Consider the following 21,217-nt stretch of genomic DNA (forward strand, 5'->3'; position numbering starts at 1 on the left):
CATCTGTAAAACTGGTTTTCAAACAAGTTCATTTTCATGTAAATAGGCCATAAAAGTTAGTTTACTTTGTAAAATACTCATCCATGGAAAGAATAAAGCAAATGAAATAAAAACTCTGGGCAGATGCAATTTGACAAAGCATTATAATGCTTACCAAATGTTTAGCTTCTTCTGTCATTCATGATAAATGACACTGAGCATGAGTGAAGGAACAGAAGTTGGTGGAGATGTGATCATTTAAGGTAACCTACTCCCTCAATTTCATCTACAGATTATATAAAGCATTTTGACTTAGCCACAAAGGCTTCACCATTTCAGTGTTATTTCTTGGTAATGAGGGGACATTGGAAAAGTAACACAAGGAATGATTTCAGTTCTCAGGATTTATTAGAGAAGGCACTGAGGTGAGATCAGCTACTGGAGAACACAGATCTCACTGGGAAAAGAAAAGCAAAACCAGCAAATATAAGGAAGAATGTATCTTCAGGTCAGTCAGAGCAATGAGACAGCCAAGATGCACGTGAGGAGACAGTAAGGACAATAAGGCAGGCTATCATTTTCTCTTTTATTGCATGCTGGAGTCCCCAAACCTGCTAAAGACATGATTACAGGTAACAGCAGCAGTGGTGTTCCCTAGAGGTCTCGTGTGCTTTGAGGGAGTGGGGGCTATAAACTGACAGTACCAGACAAGGGAACTAAGTCATCTAACATGTCTTCTAGAAACATAATGAGTTTGACTGATGTGGCTTTCTGTGCTTAACGCGTAAGAGGTTGTGCCAACTCATGGATCCTCGGAGAACACTGTGCTTTCAAAGCAGCTGGCTTGACTTTAAAGACTTCTGGATCGTAATATACAATATGCACAGGAGTCCTGAAATGGAAAAATGGATTTGACTTAAAATAAGATGAACAGAAAAGGGAACTAACATTTCTCAGGCATCCACTATGTGTTAGGCACTATATTATCTCATTTTGATTTTCTTAAGCACCACATCAAACAGGTATCATGACCTCCACTATACATATAAGGAAATGAAGGCTCAGGGACATTGTAAGAGTGACCTGTGGTCAAGTCTAGATGTGTATATGTGTCAGATTCCGAAGGCTTTCCTCTTTCCATAGAAAGTAAATTCTGGAAATTTCTCAATAATTTGACGATGTTAAAACAAGCCAGACAATCCACTGGTGAAATTAAAGAAATCAATTTTTTGAAGTTTTCATCCTTAATACCTTAACCACCAAATAATAATCTTGCTACCAGGATAGACTCTTGAGCACTTGGTCTTACTCCTCACTTTCCTTTGTCAGTGTACAGAGAATGAGTGTCATTTCATTTGATGTTGAACTTTTTTTTTTAAGGAAAAACACATTATAAAAATTTAAAAAATCTGGACTTCCCTGGTGGTGCAGTGGTTAAGAATCCGCCTGACAATGCAGGGGACATGGGTTCGAGCCCTGGTCCCGGAAGATCCCACATGCTGCGGAGCAACTAAGCCCGTGCACCACAACTACCGAGCCTGCGCTCTAGAGCCTGCGAGTCACGACTACTGAAGCCCGCGCGCCTAGAGCCCGTGCTCCACAACAACAGAAGCCACCGCAATAAGAAGCCCACGCACTGCAACAAAGAGTAGGCCCTGCTCGCTGCAGCTAGAGAAAGCCCATGCACAGCAACAAAGACCCAAGGCAACTAAAAATAAATAAATAAATAAATAAATTTTAAAAATAAAATAAAAATTAAAAATTTTTTAAAAAATATTTTATTATATAAGACCAAACACATTTCCTATTCCCTGAGCTCAAGACTACTACTTTTTCAGTTAGGTTTTCTTGATGGTGCTTTAAAAAGGGGATCAGGCATTATCCCTTGAAGGTAACAAAATGAATTGAGGTTCAGGCAAGTTGAGAGGTCTTCTAAAAAATGAATAGGAATTAGAGGCAATTTCTTCTTTGTTGAATATATTTTCCGATTTATTTGAAATAGTTCATACATGTACATGATGCAAAAACATTGAAAAATACAAAAGCCTATTTAGTAAAAAATAAGTCTTCCTACCATCCCGGCTCCCTAGGCCCCCAAAGTAACCATTGTTACTAGCTTCTTACATACTCCTGTGAGATAGTATAGGCATATGTAAGCAAATATATGGCATATATGTATTTTTTTCTTACACAAATTACAACATATTATGTTTCTGTTCTGCAACTTATTAGATCAATATATGTTAGATAAATAATCCTTATCAATATATGTTAGATAAATAATTCCATATCCATAATTACAGAGTTGTCTCCTAGGTCTAAAGTTCAATACTAGTCCACTAACCCTTTAACTGTAGCCTTATATTTATGGTAAGAAGACTATAGATTTGTCACAATAAATGTAACATATAAGATGATTTAAAAAATTTTTACTATTTCTATGATTCATTTCACTGAACTTAATAGGTCAACTTTTCCCTGTCCCTAGCACCCCCTGCCTTTCCTGTCCCATCTTAGCCTTAGATTGACACACCTTGTATTTGGATTAGCTAGTTCTTGAATTCTGGGAGATATCTTGGAATGGATAGCAGCATAAGATACTGGCCAGTAGGCATCACGGGGAGGTAAATAATCTTGATGAAGAGGCCTGGGCTTAGCTAGAGCTAGTATTCGAGGGCTAGGTTTGGCGAGCAAGGCAGCGCTGGATATCTATAGTGGAAAACAAAACGACACAAAAACATACCTCAAATTTCACCACGTCTCCCTCTATTTTCAACTATAGCCCTAATCGAGTCACCATCCTTTCTCTCCTGGATTACTGTAACAGACTCTCCTAACTGATCTCCCTGCTTCCATTCTCACTCCTCCACAACCCAGCCTTCACACAGCAGTTACTGAGGGAGAGAAGGAGCATTTTAACAAGTGTATTCCATGAGCTAGACAGTGTTCTCAGCGATCTGCCTAAATCATTCCCATGCAATCACCGTAACAACTTCATGAGGGAAGTACTTTCCAAGGCCCAAGCCAGATCATGTCACTCACAGTGTTTAAAATCTTCCAGTGGCTTTCCATTTTGCTAAGAATAACACCTAGGCTCCTTACCGTGGCCTAGAAGGTCCTACATGATCTGCCTACTATACCCTCCTCCAACCTCACCTTCCTCCCATCCCCACCTCAATCACTATGACCCTAGTCACACAAGGCCCCTCTGGCCCAGCTCTTTCCACCTCAGGACCTTTGCATTTACTAGTTCTGCTTGAAACCCTCTTTCCTCAATCTTGTCATGGCTGCCTCTTCGTCATTCAAGTCCCTAGACTCAAACATCACATCCTCAAGGAGTTCTTCCCTGACCATCCAAGATATATCAGCCTTTCTAATTACCCTCTTCAATAGTACTTATTTAATCTTCTTCATAGCATTTAACAACACCTGACTTAGCTCATTTATTTCACTGATGGTTATGTTTACTGTCTGTTTTTCCCCACCAGAATATAAGCCGCTTGAGAGAAGTACTTGTTTGCCAAAAGCTAGACTAGGCTCTGTTGTATAACTGGTGCTGAATAAATATATTCTGACTGACTGACTCATCAACTCCCTTTGGTCTTACTTTGGAAACCACATCTGCCAGGAGGCCTTTCTATTATGTTGCTTTACTGGTAAAATAGGAAAGATGACATATAGCTACTATTCTCTCTCTCAAGTGCTCATTCAAAAGAATGAGGACCACAGCAAACACCACTCAGTAGCCCTGAAAATGTTCTATATTTGCACTGATACAGATTAGTTTGGGTTCTCAGAGTATGATTATGTGCCATGGTATCACTTTTTTAAAGGATTTTTTAAAACCCCCGAACAATCCACTGAGCGTGCCAGGCTCTGTGCTGAGCACCTGCCTTATCTATTATCACAAGTCTGAACAGCCCTGAAACTGGGAACTGTTACCTTCACAATCCCCTTGCTCACCTTGCTCCACCCAACTTCAAAACTATCCTACTTAAGGACTTTGTCATGTGCTCTTCCCTCTACTAGAACATTCTCTTCTCAGATCTTCACTTAGCTGACTCCTTCTCATTATTCAGGTTTCAGCTCAAATATCCCTTCCTTAAGAGAGGCTTTCCCTGACTACCGTATGCAAAGAAGCTTATTCTCCACCCCCAACCATAGTCACTCATTTCCCATTTTATTTTTTATTTTTTTCCATTTTATTTTCTTCATAGCACTTACCACTACCTGACATTATCTTATCTGTTTCCTTATTTATTTTCTGTCTCCTTCCATCTTGCTCACTGGGCACAGTGCCGGGCACACAGTAGAGATTCAAATCCTTATTGAATGAATAACGCTCAGGAAGGTTATTACAACATCACACAACTAGTAGTGGTGAGGCAGGAATTTGAACCCAGCTTTTACTGACTCCAAAGTCCATGCTCTTCACCCTCTACCTGCAGCCTCTCTCCATATCCTGCAGCTAGGTCTTCCTTCCTGCCACAGACCACTCTTTCAAGGTTTTCTTTTCCAATGACTTTGGTCTATACCCTATAGAAGCAAAACAACACCCTAGGAACAAACAGAAAGTGAGCTGAAGGATGCCAAGGTAGTGATGGCTTACAGGACGGATGGGCATTTCAGTTCTTTCTCTTTCAAAGCACAGACCCTCTATCTTAATCCTTGGATGGGCAAGGTCTACAGTTCTTGGAGTTGCAACAGCAGTCAGGGCAGACGTCGCAATTTTGGTTTCAGTCTAGGGGAGAAAAAGAAAACAGTACCTGTAAGCATCAATCAATAAACACTATCGCAATCAAAGTTACAAAGTAGTGTCTGACCACTGGACCAGACTTCTCAGTAAATCCAGCAAAAAGGATGAGAATACTGCAGTAACCTATGACCATAGCTGAAAGGATCAGTTTCCATCCTTCTCAAACTAGGTTGTATAAATTCCAACCCAGATTTTTTGGAACTTACTGTGAAACTAAAGATGGGGAGAAAATGACAAGTACACAAATGGACTAAGAGACAAATGGCAATGTTGATTACTAGAACAATAAACTCAGCCAAGAGGGAAGTTCTCAGCCCTATCACATGAGAACACTATAAGGGGGAGAGCTCTGCTTTGTTCTTAATTATCTTGCCCTTTGGAAATTGGAATTCACATTATTACAAATCCCCATGCTTAAAATGAATTTAAGTAGCTCTCTTCTAATTGGAACGGACAATACAAAGTAACCAAAGACAAGAGGAAGAAAGGCAGAACAGAACCATATCTCCATAGACAATGTTGTACTGGTCCCCCAAGACACTCCTCACTACCTTAATTGTGGAAATGTGTTCAAATTACATCATCTTCTATTTAAATTACTTATATACAAACTCAAAACTTACCACAAAACTTTGAGGTGGGAATATAATCAATAACTGGAAATGAAATAGGGTTTTAACTGTGGGTAGAAAATTAACACACAAGGTATGTTCCAAACCCCTTCTTATGTTGTTTAAAATGATGACGATGGACTTCCTTGGTGGCGCAGTGGTTAAGAACCTGCCTGCCAGTGCAGGGGACACAGGTTCGAGCCCTGGTCCGAGAAGATCCCACATGCTGCAGAGCAACTAAGCCCGTGTGCCACAACTACTGAGCCTGCGCTCTAGAGCCTGCGAGCCACAACTACTGAGCCCGCGTGCCACAACTACTGAAGCCCGCGTGCCTAGAGCCTGTGCTCTGCAACAAGAGAAGCCACTGCAATGAGAAGCCCGTGCACCGCAACAGAGAGTAGCCCCCGCTCGCTGCAACTAGAGAAAGCCTGTGCCCAGCAATGAAGTCCCAACACAGTCAAAAATAAATAAATAAAAATGATGACGATGATGATACTAACACAGACAGTATTTTATACCTATTAATTCATTTATTTCTCACCTGCGTATCATTTTTATTTCTATTTCACTAATGGAGAAACCAAGGTATTGTGAAGTTTGGCATTTTATTTAACTTTATATAGTTTGTAAGTGGCAGAGCTGGGATTCAAACAAAGGTCCTATCTATCTACACAATACCATGAAGTACTAATCAAGCATTTCCAATGAATAAAGCTTTGTCTCCTATCAGGCTCTTGGAAAATCAAAAAAATATATGACAACCAGTGCCTTCAATTAAGGCTTACAATCAAAAAGGAAATAAAACAATCATTCATTAATTCGTTATACAAATATCTCTTAATTATATTATGTAAGACAAAGCAAAGAGAGATACTTCCAGGAAGATGCCGGAAGAGTAAGACGCGGAAATCACCTTCCTCCCCAAGAATACACCAGAAATACATCTACACATGGAACAACTCCTACAGAACACCCACTGAACGCTGGCAGAAGACCTCAGACCACGCAAAAGGCAAGAAACCACCCACGTACCTGGTTAGGGCAAAAGAAAAAAATAAACAGAGACAAAAGGATAGGGACGGGTCCTGCACCAGCGGGAGGGAGCTGTGAAGGAGGAAAAGTGTCCGCACACGAGGAAGCCCCTTCGCAGGCGGAGACTGCGGGAGGCGGAGGGGGGAGCTTCGAAGCCGCGGAGGAGAGCACAGCAACAGGGGTGCGGAGGGCAAAGCGGAGAGATTCCTGCACAGAGGATCAGGGCCGACCGGCACTCACCAGCTGAGAGGCTTGTCTGCTCACCCGCCGGGGCGGGCGGGACTGGGAGCTGAGAGTTTTCAACTTAGAAGGAATCATAAACCTATAAGCAAACCACTGATTATTTGATATCCATAAAACAGAATAAAGTTTTGAGGAATATCAGAGGAAATGTGGGAGAATCCAAGAAGAATTCTCTTTTCATGGATAAAGAGATATTAAATTGGGCCTTGAAGGAAGGGTCAGATTCTGACAAGTAGAGGGAGGAGAAAAGATAGGGAGAATGAAGGAAGGAAGACTGAAGGGAAAGTCTGGACACAGAAGCAAGGAGGCATGGAGCAGATTGTGTCTGGTCAGGCAGGGAGATCAGGCTTGCAAATACATCTGAAACTAGGTTAGATGTGGAGGGCACTGCTCACAGCTAGCGAAGAACCATGAAATCTTTTCACTGGAGAGGAAGCATGGTCAGGGCTGGAGATTAATCTGTCAGGCATGTGGGAGAAAGACTGAAGTGGGAAGCCGGAAGGACAATAAGAAAGTTATGGCCAAAACAAGTAAAGGGTATACATAACCTACCCTATTCTAATATATATATATATTTTTTTTTAAATAAATTTATTTATTTATTTTTGGCTGCATTGGGTCTTTGTTGCTGCACGTGGGCTTTCTCTAGTTGTGGCGAGTGGGGGCTACTCTGCGTTGCGGTGCCCGGGCTTCTCATTGCAGTGGCTTCTCTTGTTGCAGAGCATGGGCTCTAGGTGCATAGGCTTCAGTAGTTGTGGCTCCCGGCCTCTAGAGCGCAGGCTCAGTAGTTGTGGCGCACAGGCTTAGTTGCTCTGTGGCATGTGGGATCTTCCCGGACCAGGGTTCGACCCTGTGTCCCCTGCATTGGCAGGCGGATTCTTAACCACTGCGCCACCAGGGAAGCCCTAAAATATTTTTAAGTTTACAATAATTTAAGCAAAATGATACCTGCATAAAAATAGATCAGTGTAACCAAATAGAGAATTCAGAAATATTACATAATACAGTGGTTCTCAATTTTTTTGGTCTAGAGCCCATTTACACTTTTTTTAATTGAATAAATTTGATGTGTAACATTCTTTACCCTCTTAAAAAGTGACTGAGGGCTTCCAAAGACTGAGACATTTAAGAACATTTATTATTTCAAGTAAAAAGAACCCATTACATGGAAATACAAATATTTTTTATGACGAAGAACTATATTTTCCAAAACAAAAAAAATTGTGACAAGCCTGATATGTTTACATTTTTGCAAATCTCTTTAATATCTGGTTTAAGAAGACACTGTTTTTTGGTTGAAGTATATGAAGAAAATCCAGTTCCCCGTACTAGTTGGAAAAGAGTATATTTCAACAGCTTTTTCAGATAATTGTGAATATTCTTCTTTGTTACTAAAATAAAACTTGACAAAGGGTAGTTTCTTAAAAATAAGAGTTGCAGGCTTCCCTGGTGGCGCAGTGGTTGAGAGTCCGCCTGCCGATGCAGGGGACACTTGTTCGTGCCCCGGTCCGGGAAGATCCCACATGCCGCGGAGCGGCTGGGCCCGTGAGCCATGGCCGTTGAGCCTGGCGTCCGCGGCCTGTGCTCCGCAACGGGAGAGGCCACAACAGTGAGAGGCCCGTGTACCGCAAAAAAAAACCAAAAAACCCCATAAGAGTTGCAATGCACAATCTGAAACTGTCAAGGAACTTTTCATACTCCATTACCATAAAATCCATTTGACTATCTTACACATTGAATGAACCTTTTACTTGTGCATAATTTTGAACTTGCAGATTACTTAAAAGGTTCTGGGAAACCTTTATGCATACCTGGGTCACATTTTTGAAAACCGTTGCCCTAGTATAAATAACATTGTGGTACATAATAACTGTGGCAGTGAACAAATAAAGGCTGGGGCAATCATGGGGGAGAGGCAGATTCTTACCCCATATTTTACATAGAAATATACTTCAAATAAGTTGAGGAATTATCTACTTTAAAAATAAAAAGAAACCACAAAAATACTACAGGAAAACAGTGGTGTGCTGGTAAATGTTTAACAGTTAGCTCCTCAGAGAAAAAAGACTGATTTGTAGTGCTTGCCAATTTCTATGGTGTAAAAATTCCCACCATGGTCAATTTCAAACTATGAAGGTGATGGATCTCACTAAATGCAAAGTTAGAAAGAGATGTGTACCATCAGCTCTTGTGAGCCAGTACAAGCACACTACTGGGGGTCATTTTCTGAATTCTTTTGGGGTAGAATTTTCTAATCATAAAGCAATGGAAGAAACCTCAAAATAATAAGATTATGGGTTTTACCACACATAAAATTTTAACCTCAAGATAACCAAAACAAAATTAAAAGGCAAATTAGAAGTTCTGCTTCCAGTAATAGCAGAGTAGCTTGTATTGAACTAATCTTCTTGCCTATAACAGTTAGAGACTCTGAATAAAACATTGAAAACAAAACAAAACAAAACAGAACTCTTTGAAGGCACTGGAAAGAAATCAGAAGTAGGCAGAAACTAGACAGGATAAGACTCTTGAAAGAAGGAAAGCAGTTCATTCTCACCCCTTCCTGATCATTTGGGAGAGCAAAGCAAGGTAGGTGTCTCAGTCTGGTGGGAAGGGAGAAGGCACAGTGGCCCATAGCAGGATGTTAGGGCCAGAGCATCAAGAGAAGGGTCGACCAAGTAAGAGGGATTGAGATATCAGAGATACCAGTAAGAGATCAGAGCTTTGGGAAGGGGCCTCCCAGTATGAAGTGTCAGAGACTGAGTGGCATAGTGCAGGGTGTAAGAGCCCATATGCAGAAAGAGGAGACAGCAGAGATGGGGGAATGATTATACACAGAGAGGACATGTATTAAGGGTAATGGGAGCCAGGTTTTTAACTTTCAGAGACAAGCATTACAAGTAAGGCAAGGGAGGAAAATAGAATGAAGTCGGTAGTGTTGGATCAGAATTGGAGGTAAAGGTGAAAAATCATATATAAATCGATATGGAAATAAATATAGATGAAAATGTGTGTATGTATGTGAATAAACACCAAAGATTCATAATCTTACCCTAATTACAAGAAACATTCAGACAAATTCAGTTTGTCCGCTATTCTATAAAATAACTGGATGGTAATATTCAATAGTGTTCAAGGTCAACAAGGCAAAAAACGATTGAAGAACCATTCCAGACTGAAGGAGACTAAAGATACTTGACAACACATGATTTTGAACTGGGTTATTCCTCTATAAAGGATATTATAGAGGAAAAATAAGTGAAACTTGAATGGGGTCCGAAGATGGATACAATGAGTGAAGAGATTAAAGGTCCAAGAGAAATATGTAAATTATATATATTTTTAAAAAACCAAATGGAAATCCAAGAACTGAAAAACACAGCATCTAAATTAAAAATCCATTGGATGAGATTAACAGAAGATTGCTCATTGTGGTAAAAAGAACTGATGCCATTGAGTAGAGGTGAATATAAATTATTTAAAATAAAGCATATAGAAAAAATATTGAAAAAAAATAAAACAACCTCAGTGATCTATGGTATAAAATATGATGATATAGCACAGGTATAACTAGAGGCCTCAGAGAAAGAATGACACAGAAAAAAAGTCTGAATAAATGATAGCAGAACTATTGAAAAATTTGAAAGCAACATCCCACAAATCCTTGAATTTCAGGGAACCACAGGTAGGACAAATACCAAGAAAACTATATGTAGGCAAATTTAGCCATACTGCTAAACACCAAAGATAAAGAGAAAATCTTAAAATAGCCAAAGGAAAAAGACACATTAAATATAGAGTAAAAATTATAATTTTAGCTGGCATCTCACCAGAAACCATGGAGGCCAGAAGATCATGAAAATATATTCTAAAGCGTTATCAACCTAAAATATGTTTGCATATCCAACAAACATATCCTTTACAAATAAAAATAAAATAAGAACATTTCCAGAGTAACAAAAACTGAATGATCCACTCTATAAGAAATGGTAAAAGAAATTCTTAAAAACAGTTGAGAAAAAAATAAACAAATACAAAAGTTGACTCTTTGGAAAGATTAATAAAGCTAATTTGTTAATCCCTAGCAGGTCTGATCAAGAAATAAAAAGAGAAAACAAATTAACAAACAGGAATTAAAGCGTCACCACTATATATCTTAAAGCACTTAAAGAGAAAAAAATATATATTACCATTAAAAACTTTATGCAAATAAATTCAACATAGAAGAATGGACAAATTCTTTTAAAATACAAAACAGACACAAGAAGAAATAAAAAATCTGATTTGACCTATACCCTAAAGGAATACCTGAAGAAATTTAATTCATAATTAAAAACCTCCCCATAAAGAAAACACTAAGCCCAGATTGATTTAAGGGTAAATTATCTCAAATATTTAAGGAAGAAATAACATGACTCTTACACAAATATACAGAGAATAAAAAAGCAGGAAATACTTCTCAACTCATTTTACAAGACCAACATAACCCTAATTCCAAAACTCAACAGATATATTTTTAACTATAGATCACTATCCATCATGAACATAGATGCAAAGTTCCTCACTAAAATATTAGGAAATCAAATTCATAATGTCTGGGCTTCCCTGGTGGTGCAGTGGTTGAGAGTCCGAGGGGACACGGGTTCATGCCCCATTCCGGCAAGATCCCACATGCTGCGGAGCGGCTGGGCCCGTGAGCCATGGCCACTGAGCCTGCGGAGGCCCACATGCCGCAAAAACAAAACAAAACAAAACCAAAAAAACAACTCTAAGCAACTATGCACAGAAGTCTGCACATTAACAAAATAAAGAAAAAAGATCATTTGGGCTTCTCAGTCAAGAATAATACTTATTCTTGTATCTTGATTATGGTGGTTAATGAATGGGTATATATATTTGTTAAAAGCTTATTAAACTATACAAGATCTATACATTTAAAATTTTATACATATATTATAATTTTAGTATATTATATATATTATTATTATATAAATTATAACCCCAAACTTTCAAGTTACAAGCTGGGAAAAATATGCACATCATATATAACAGATGAAGGATTAATATCCCTAAGATGTAAAGAATTTTGTGAATCAATAAAAAATGAACAGACCAGTAGAAAAATAAAGCCATGAACAGACAAATTTAGAAAAGGAAAATACACATGGCAAATAAATGTAGAGAACGATGTGACTTTATTAATAATCGGAGAAATGAAATTTCTCCTAATCCATGAGGTCATTATACCAACATGTCTCTCCCCCATCATTCTCAATCTTGATTATTTTCTGAGAATAAAAATTCTAGAAGTAAAATGACTGAATCAAGGGTATGAACATTTTTGAGGTGATTCACATAAAGTCCGAAAATGTGTTACAACAAAAGTGATTTTTATTTACATATTCACTTGCATTATTTGGGCTGCCTTTTTTTTTACTGCACATAATATATTAATTATTTATTTTACAAAATATTAATTTTATAATAAAATAGATCTCATTAAAATAGTTATGGATTAAGTGAGCTATGAAACCAACCCCTTTCTTTTTAAGTTTTGTAGTCCTAACAGCTATTATAAAAAGAGACTTGGTATGACATTCATAGAGGTAAAAGGACTTCCTACAGTGTACCCACACAAAGTCTCTGGTGGCAAGTAACCTCAGGTACCTGTAATAGTAACTTGACTTCTTTTGTGAGCGTGTGTTACGTTTAAACTCTGAGAAGATTTAGAATTAACTGTCAAAAACCTAAGAAAATCAAAATCATAGAATTAATACTTTGTCTTAATAATAAATATGTGCAAGAATTGATGAAATTTGAACAGGGACCATAGATTAGTTATAGTATTATACCAATGTTAAATTTCCTGATCTTCATAACAGTATGGTAGTTATATAAGATAATGTCCTCTTGTTAGGAAACAACACACTGAAGTACTGAGGAAAAGGGGTATATGATGTCTGTCATTAACCTTCAAAAATGATTCAGGGAAAAGATTAAATATACACACACACACACACACACCACGGAGGAGAGAGAATGATAAAGCCAATGGACTTTAACTTTTGCAGATTCTCAGTAAATTTGAAATTATTGTTAAAACAAAAAATAAGTGTATATTATTAAAATAAAAAGCAGGGGGCTTCCCTGGTGGTGAAGTGGTTGAGAGTCCGCCTGCCGATGCAGGGGACACGAGTTCATGCCCCGGTCTGGGAAGGTCCCACATGCTGCAGAGCAGCTGGGCCCCATGAGCCATGGCCGCTGGGCCTGCGTGTCTGGAGCCTGTGCTCCGCAATGGGAGAGGCCGCAACAGTGAGAGGCCCGCGTACCACACAAAAAAATAAATAAATAAAAATAACTAAAAAAAAAAAAAGCAGGTATATGTTTTAAGAGAATTTGGCCTGTAAGAGTGATAACACTACAATTGCAATTTGAAATATATAACAGAGTAACTGTTTAGAATGATGACATTAAGTTGAAATCTTAAATTTATGTCATTCTGAGACTGGCTGGGACCTGAGACCCTTGACTGTAGAGCTTCCACCTTGACAAATGCCTCCTGGAGCAACAGAATACAAATAAACTAAAAGGGACTAAAAAAGAACTGCGCGCATGCGCAGTTGGGGCAAATTATGAACAATAAGAACATACAAAAAGGCCAAAACCCAACTGCCACTTTTGAGGTACCAGGAGAAAAAGTAGGGTACTATGCATGATCCCTGTACCCAGCACCACCAAGAGGGTGGGCCCACCACGTATGCCACCCCCTGGCCCGATCCACCTATTGGCCCCTATCTTCACCCTGTTTAAGGGACCAGCTCGCCTCCTCTCAGGGAGTAAGCAAAGGCATATGTTACTTGTTTTCCCTCCCTCCTGCTATAGCACGAGTCCCAGTAAAGCCTTACCTGAATTTCTCATCTGGCCTCTTATCAATTTCTATTAATTAAAGAGTCCAAGAACCTTAGTCAGTATCAATTCTTACAACGTTAAAAAACTTCAGGTTCACTATATTTATGAGTTTAAAGTGTTAGATTTTTAATAATTATTTAATATTTGAGAAGGTTTTGTTAATGTAGATGGTTGAAATAAAATACTTTAAAAAGAAATCAAATTTAATGTATTTATAAAGTATTTGAAGGTATTTAATTAAGTTTGTAAACCAATTCAAGCATTATTTAGGACTCTTAAAAGTCATTGTCAAAAACTGCTAGAATTGGGCTTCCCTGGTGGCGCAGTGGTTGAGAGTCTGCCTGCCGATGCAGGGGACACGGGTTCGTGCCTCGGTCCGGGAAGATCTCACATGCCACGGAGCGGCTGGGTCCGTGAGCCATGGCCGCTGAGCCTGCGCGTCCGGAGCCTGTGCTCCGCAACGGGAGAGGCCACAACAGTGAGAAGCCTGCGTACCGCAAAAAAAAAAACAAAAAAAAACACTGCTAGAATTATTGGAACTTCCCTGGTGGCACAGTGGTTAAGAATCTGCCTGCCAATGCAGTGGACACAGGTTCAAGCCCTGGTCTGGGAAGATCCCACATGCCGCAGATCAACTAAGCCCACGCGCCACAACTGCTGTGCCTGCGTTCTAGAGCCTGCACGCCACAACTACTGGAGCCCATGCGCCTAGAGCCTGTGCTCTGCAACAAGAGAAGCCACAACAATGAGAAGCCGGCGCACTGCAACGAAGAGTAGCCCCCACTCACTGCAACTAGAGAAAGCCCACGCAGCAATGAAGACGCAACACAACCAAAAAAAAACTGCTAGAATTATAAATAGAATAATAAAAATTCCAAACTAAACTTAAAAGACTACGAAATAGGGCTTCCCTGGTGGCACAGTGGTTGAGAGTCCGCCTGCCGATACAGGGGACACGGGTTCGTGCCTCGGTCCGGGAAGATCTCACATGCCACGGAGTGGCTGGGTCTGTGAGCCATGGCCGCTGAGCCTGCGCGTCCGGAGCCTGTGTTCCGCAACGGGAGAGGCCACAACAGTGAGAGGTCCGCGTACCGAAAAAAAAAAAAACAAAAACAAAAAATCCCACAAGCCACGTGAGGTGGTAAAAAAAAACAAACAATAACAAAGTAAAACATAAAATTAGACTAGGAAACTAACAGATATGTTAGAAAGAATGCAAAAATAGATGAATCAACAACCGGAAGGTATGTTAGTACCACAATAGTGAAAAAGAGGAGGAGGTTTTTTTTTTTTCCCTTCAGAGTCAGAGAATCTGGGTGCATTAATCAAAAATAATGAGTAAAATGATCCGTCTGACAATTCTCATTGCTGCCTAGGTTTCAGGAGAATAACGAACTAACTTTATTAATCAACAGTTCCTGATTGTTACAAAGTGTCATCCATAAATTTCCCTTCATTTTAATAATACTTGCTGAATGCTAAAAAGAAAAGAAAAAAAAAGGAGGTGGTGAAAGGCCTTGGCTGTTGAGGGCGGGGCCTAAGCAAGGGCAAGTTTTGGGTGGTGGGTGGGGCCTATGCTCAGGAACCACAGGGCTGGAAAAGGCCCTGGGGGCTGTGGGGGTGTGGCTTAGCCTCAAGGAACAGAAGGGGCCCAGGCGTGCCCCCTACCCCTGGTCTCAGCGGGCAGGAGACCTCACCTGGGAGCCCAACAGGCTTCCCGGGCTCGAGTGGGCGGGGCAAACTCCCTCCTCTCCTCTCCCACTCCTCCGGTCTGGGGTCCGGGAGGGCCCCTCTCGCCTGCCTCTCCTGATCTCCTGGCCTCCCTCCTATGCCCTCAGGACCAATGCGGGGGGGCCTTGGAGGGCAGGGAACTGGCCTGGGAGCTCAGCGGTCTCCCCAGGCCCCAGTGAGCAGGGCAATCACCCTCTGGTCCTCTCCCACTTCTCCTGGGTGGCCCCTCCCCGCTGCCACTCCTGATCTCCCTGGTCTCCCTCCTATGCCCCCAGGGCCCACGCAGCCTGGATGGGGCTTTGGAGGGGCGGAACCAGCTTGGAAGCTCAGCAGGCTCTGTGGCCCCAGTGGGCCAGGTGATCACCCGCTGCTCCTCTCCCGCTCTTCCCGGAGAGTCCCTCCCGCCTGCCTCTCCTGATCTCCCCGGCCTCAGGAGTGCCGATCTTCTCTAGCCTCCACTTCTCCTCCCTCAGTCCCCCTACATCCTACTGGTTCACTCTGGGATTCCTCCCGTCTCCTTGGTGGTTAGAGTCCCCCACCAGCGGCCAGCAGGTGCCCTAGTTGTGGGGAGAGCTGACTCCGCAGCTTCCCACACCGCCATCTTGACTCCTCCCCCGGCTGTTGTTTAAAATCACTAAGTTTGGGGGTGGTTTGGTATAAAGCAACAGATAACCAGATCAGAACTTTAAGGATGGGTTCTTTGTTCAGGCATACTGTGTTTTATTGTACTTTGCAGATACTGCGTTTTTCACAAATTGAAGTTTTGTGGCAACCCTGCATCAAGCAAGTCTATCGGCACCATTTCCCCAACAGCATTTGCTCACTTTGTATCTCTGTGTCAGAAATATTCTCACAATATTTCAAACTTTTACATTTTTATTATATTATGCTGATATGTGATCAGTGATCTTTGACATTACTATTGCAAAAAGATTACAACTCACTGAAGGCTCAGATGATGGTTAAGATTTTTTAGCAGTATTTTTTTAACTAAGGTGTGTACGTTGTTTTTTTAGACATAATGCTATTGCACATTTAATAGACTACAGTAGTGTAAACATAACCTTTATATGCACTGGGAAAGCAAAAAGTTTGTGTGACTTGCTTTGTTGCAATATTTGCTTTATTGGGGTGGTCTAGAACTGAACCCAAAATATCTCTGAGGTATACCTGTACTGGTTCTAGACCATCTGGAATTTGTTTTCTGAGCAGATTAGATTTAAAGCTATTAATGATCCTATTGCCAGTCATTTAAAAAAAAAAAAAAGACACTGGTAATCCGTGGCATGCACTGACAAAACAGAAAGCAAGATTTGGTAATCAAGCAGCTGCTGACAGAGATCATTTTAGTGAAATAAAGAGGTATAATGAGGTTGGCTCATTGCTTCTAAGTGCACTGGAGAACTTGAGGAAAGAAATTACCAGCTCAGGCCTTTAAATTCCCACCTTAAGCATAGTTAAGGGACCAGAAAGTTTTTGTGACTTACCCAAAAGAAACCCTTATCTTTAATGGTCACAGGACTGAAAATTCTCAAAACCAAGCTCAAAATCTAATTCTGTGAGTGGGTGAATTACAGCACAAATTGAATTCCCAAACTTATATGGTCTCCTATATTAAAGTTAGGGCAATGATTGAGAAGGAACTGGACCTTAAAAATTGGAATCGGAACATAAGGGCACATTCCAATGAAGGGGGGACTTTGAAACCCTGAACATACCTGAGCCTTCCTTACCAATAGAATCAGCCCTTCCTCCCTTGTCTGAACAGGCAAGACTCTCCTGTAATTGCCTCTCCTGAAGTAAATATCTTCTAGGGGACTGCTGAACTACCCCTAGTCTCTCTCATTTCTTCTAGATCTATGACCAGACCCAAGTCCCAGCTGCTGTAACAGTCTTCCATAGACTTCTCATCAGCTCCCACAATTGCTTAAGGTTAATTCTATAATATGCATTGTGGTTCTGCTTCTCTCATCAAATCCTGACTGATACATTAGGCACAGGGCAGATAGAAAAATTCATTTGATAAGAGGGGAAAATAAACATGAAGAAAAGGAAAATACACACCTAGAAATAAGAGGGGAGCACATTACAGTTACAAACATGCTACATGTTACAAAGTGCATCAGGAACTGTTTCTTTCACATGGACCCACTTACGCTTTTTGGAGGAACATAGTTTGGATTTGTGACTTTGGCTATTGAGAGTTGTAATATCCGGGGAGAAGGATCAGAGATTTGAAGAGAATCTCTTAAGTCATCACTGAAGGGCCTATATGCAAATGGAACATGAAATATTATAATCACTGGAGGAACAATAACTGCATTCTTCATTGCTATAATCAACCTCCAATCAATTATATTTATTGTTTCTATCTTAGGAACATCTTTTCCCATAATCATTAGTGTTCTTTCCACTAGATTGGTGTTTCTTAAAGTTGTTTTACTATGATCCACAGTAAGAAGTACATTTTATATTGTGATACAATATATGTAAATCTGTGTATCTGAAACAAAATGATGATGAAACGATGCTTTCCCTAGGCAATGCATTCTGATTTTTAAAATTTCATTTGATTTCATAAAAACAACAACTGGAATTGATTTCATGATCCACTGATAGGTTGAGACTTGCAGTTTAAAAAACACCTCACTTCCTACCAAAACCTCCTATTAAAACCCTGAGATAAAAATTCCAGTCACTACCAAGAACCCTCTGTGATGGCCAGTCTCCTCTGCAGGGCAGTTTGAGATAGTGCTGGACATAACTCCCAGCAACCTGGCCGATTATCATAGGTGGTTTCCCCACATACTCCTTTCCCAGAACAGAAACCTATCAACCAACAAACCTACAAACCTAATATGGAAAAAGGTTTTCTCAAATAAATATGATTACCCTCTAGGGGTAGTCTGTTAGTTTTAAAACTTGATATATAGTTAACATACCATAGAAGTTACCCTTTTAAAGTGTACAATTCTATGTTTTCTAGAATATTCACAAAATTGTGCAACCATCACCACTACCTAAATTCAGAACGTTTTCAACACCCTAAAGAGAAATCCCATACCTATTAAAATCCCATCCTATTACCCCCTCCCCAGCCCCTCCCCACCTCTAGGAACTAGTAATCTACTTTCTGTCGCTATGAATTTGCCTATTCTGGAAATTTCAAACACATGGAATCATACAAATATGTCACGTTTTGTGTCTAGCTTCCTTCACTTGGCATATTTTTAAGAATCATGTATGAGTATGTCTTTCCTTTTATGGTTGAATAATATCCCATTATATGGATTTGTCACATTTTGTTTATCCATGCAACCATTGATGAACATTTGAGTTGCTTCCACTTTTTGGCTATTTTGGAATGATGCTGTGAATATTCATGTACAAGCTTTCGTGTGAACATATGTTTTCAACTGTCTTGGGTACATGCCTAGGAGTGGAGTTGCTGATCATATGCTAATTCTATGTTTAACATTTTGAGGACCTGGAAAACTATTTTCCACGTAAGCTTCACCAGTTTACATTCCCACCAGCAATATATGAGGGTTTCAATTTCTCCACATCCTCTCCAAGTAATTTTCTCTTTATTAATTATTATTATTGCCATTCTAGAGGTGTGAAGTAGAATCTCAGGGTTTTAACATGCAATTCCAAGATGACTAATGATATTTAGCATCTTCTCAAGTGCTTCTTGTTCCTTGTATATTTTCTGTGGAGAAATGTCTATTCAAGTCCTTTGCTTATTTTTTAAATTGGGTTATTTGTCTTTTTTGAACAGTATTAAGAATTCTTTGTATATATTCTGAATACTAGTCTCTTATCAGATATATGATCTGCAAATATGTTCTCCCAATTTACCAGTTGTCTATTCATTCCCTTGAGAGTGTCCTTTGATGCACAAAAGTTTTTACTTCTAATGAAGTCCAATTTATTGTATTTTTGTCACATGTGTTTTGGGTGTCATATCTAAGAAACCACTGCTTAGGTCATAGAGATAGATGCCTATGTTTTCTTCTACGAGTTTTATAATTTTAGCTCTCATATTTAGGTCTGTGATCCATTTTGAATTAACTTTTGTGTATGGTGTGAAGTAGGGGTTCAACTTCATTCTTTTGCACGTGGATATCCAGTTATCCTACCACCATTTGTTTAAAAGACTATTCTTCCTCAATTAAACTGTCTAGGCATCCTTGTCAAAAATCAACTGACATATACCATAAGGGTTTATTTCTGGACTCTCAACTCTATTCCATTGATCTACATGTCTATTCTTATGCCAGTAACACACTGTTTTGATTACTGTAGCTTTTTAGTAAGTTTTCAAATCAGAAGCTGTAAGTCTTCCAACTTTGTTATTCTTTTTCAAGATTGTTTTTGCTATTCTAGGTCTCTTGCATTTCTATATGAATTTTAGAATCACCTTGTCAATTTCTACCCAAAAAGGAGAGCTGGACTTTTAATAGGGATTGTACTAAATCTGTAGATCAATTTGGTGAGAAGTGTCATCATAACAAAATTAAGACTTCTAATCCATGAACAGAGAATGTCTTTCTATGTATTTAAATCTTCAATTTCTTTCAACAATGTTTGTAGTTTTCTGTGTACGTACATTGCACTTCTTTTGTTAAGTTTATTCCTCAGTATTTTGTTCTTTTATTTTTAATTATATTAAAATACATATAACATAAAATTTACCATCTTCACCATTTTTCAGTGTATAGTACAGTAGCATTAAATGCATTCACATCGTTGTGCAACCAACCTCCAGAACAATTTTCGTCATGCAAATCTCTATACCCATTAAACAACTCCTCATTCTCCCCACCCCCTAGCCCCTGACAACCACCATCTTACTTTCTGTGTATGAATTTGACTACAGTTGGTACTGTGCATAAGTGGAGTCATACAGTATTTGGTTTCTTGTGACTGGCTTATTTCACTTAGCATAATGTCCTGAAGGTTCATCCATGTTGTAGCATTTGTCAGAATTTTCTTCCTTTTTAAGGCTAATATTCCATTGCACGTATTGTTTTGTGCTTTTTGACGTTGCTGTAAATGGAACTGTTTCTTAATTTCATTTTCAGATTGTTCATTGCTAGTGGATAGATATACAATTGATTTTTGTATATTGATCTTGGATTCTGTGCCTTCCTGAACTAATTTATTAGCTCTAATCGTTTTCATGTGGATTCCCTGAGGTTTTCTATATATAAGATCATGTCATCTATGAGTAGAGAGTTATCAATACTTCTTCCTTTACAACCTGAATAGCTTTATTTCTTTCTCTTGCCTAACTGCCCTGACTCAAACCTCTAGTATGATGTTGAATAGAAGTGGTGAGAGCTGATGTTCTTGTCTTATTCCTGATCTTAGGGTGAAAGGTTTTAGTCTTTCACCACTAATTATGATGATAGCTGTGGGCTCTTTGTAGATGCCCTTTATCAAGCTGAGGAAGTTCACTTCTATACCTAGTTTGTTGAGTATGATATGTGTTAAATTTTGTTAAGTGCTTTTTCTGAGTCTATTCAGGGAATCATGTACTTTTGGGGTTTTTTATTCTATTAATTTGGTGTATTACATTGATTTTAGTATGTTGAACTCAACATATTCTTGTATTCCTAGAATAAATCCAACTTGGTCATGGTGCATAATTATTTTTATATATTGTTTGATATGCTTTGGTAGTATTTTGGTGTGGATTGCTGCATGTATATTTGGATTTGGTTTGGTAGTATTTTGGTATGAATTGTTACACATATATTCATAAGAAATATTGTCTGTCATTACAAACATTTTTTGGTTTGGTATCAGGGTAACATGGACCTCATGGAATGAGTTGGGAAGTGACCTACCTTTTGGAAGAATCTGCAGGATTGGTCTAGGTCTTCTCTAAGCATATCATTGAATTCATCAATGAAGGCATCTGTTCCTGAGTTGTTCATAGGAAGTTTTT

The 21,217-nt window shown here is 39.4% G+C and overlaps 1 protein-coding gene across 1 annotated transcript in view; it reads right to left on the minus strand.

Annotated features, from left to right (window-relative positions):
• Window positions 1-829: 829 nt before the first annotated feature.
• The window catches only part of SPMAP2L (sperm microtubule associated protein 2 like), a 56,390-nt gene continuing 36,002 nt past the window's right edge, over window positions 830-21,217 (minus strand). Inside the window, exons 6-8 of the mRNA XM_024746746.1 lie at window positions 17,418-17,529; window positions 4,589-4,720; window positions 830-871 (exon numbers count right to left, since the gene is read on the minus strand). Of these exons, the coding sequence (XP_024602514.1) occupies window positions 830-871; window positions 4,589-4,720; window positions 17,418-17,529 (286 nt within the window). The remainder of the gene's footprint in view (window positions 872-4,588; window positions 4,721-17,417; window positions 17,530-21,217) is intronic.

This window comes from Neophocaena asiaeorientalis, unplaced genomic scaffold (assembly GCF_003031525.2).
Source record: "Neophocaena asiaeorientalis asiaeorientalis breed wild unplaced genomic scaffold, Neophocaena_asiaeorientalis_V1.1 scaffold19, whole genome shotgun sequence".
NCBI lineage: Eukaryota > Metazoa > Chordata > Mammalia > Artiodactyla > Phocoenidae > Neophocaena > Neophocaena asiaeorientalis.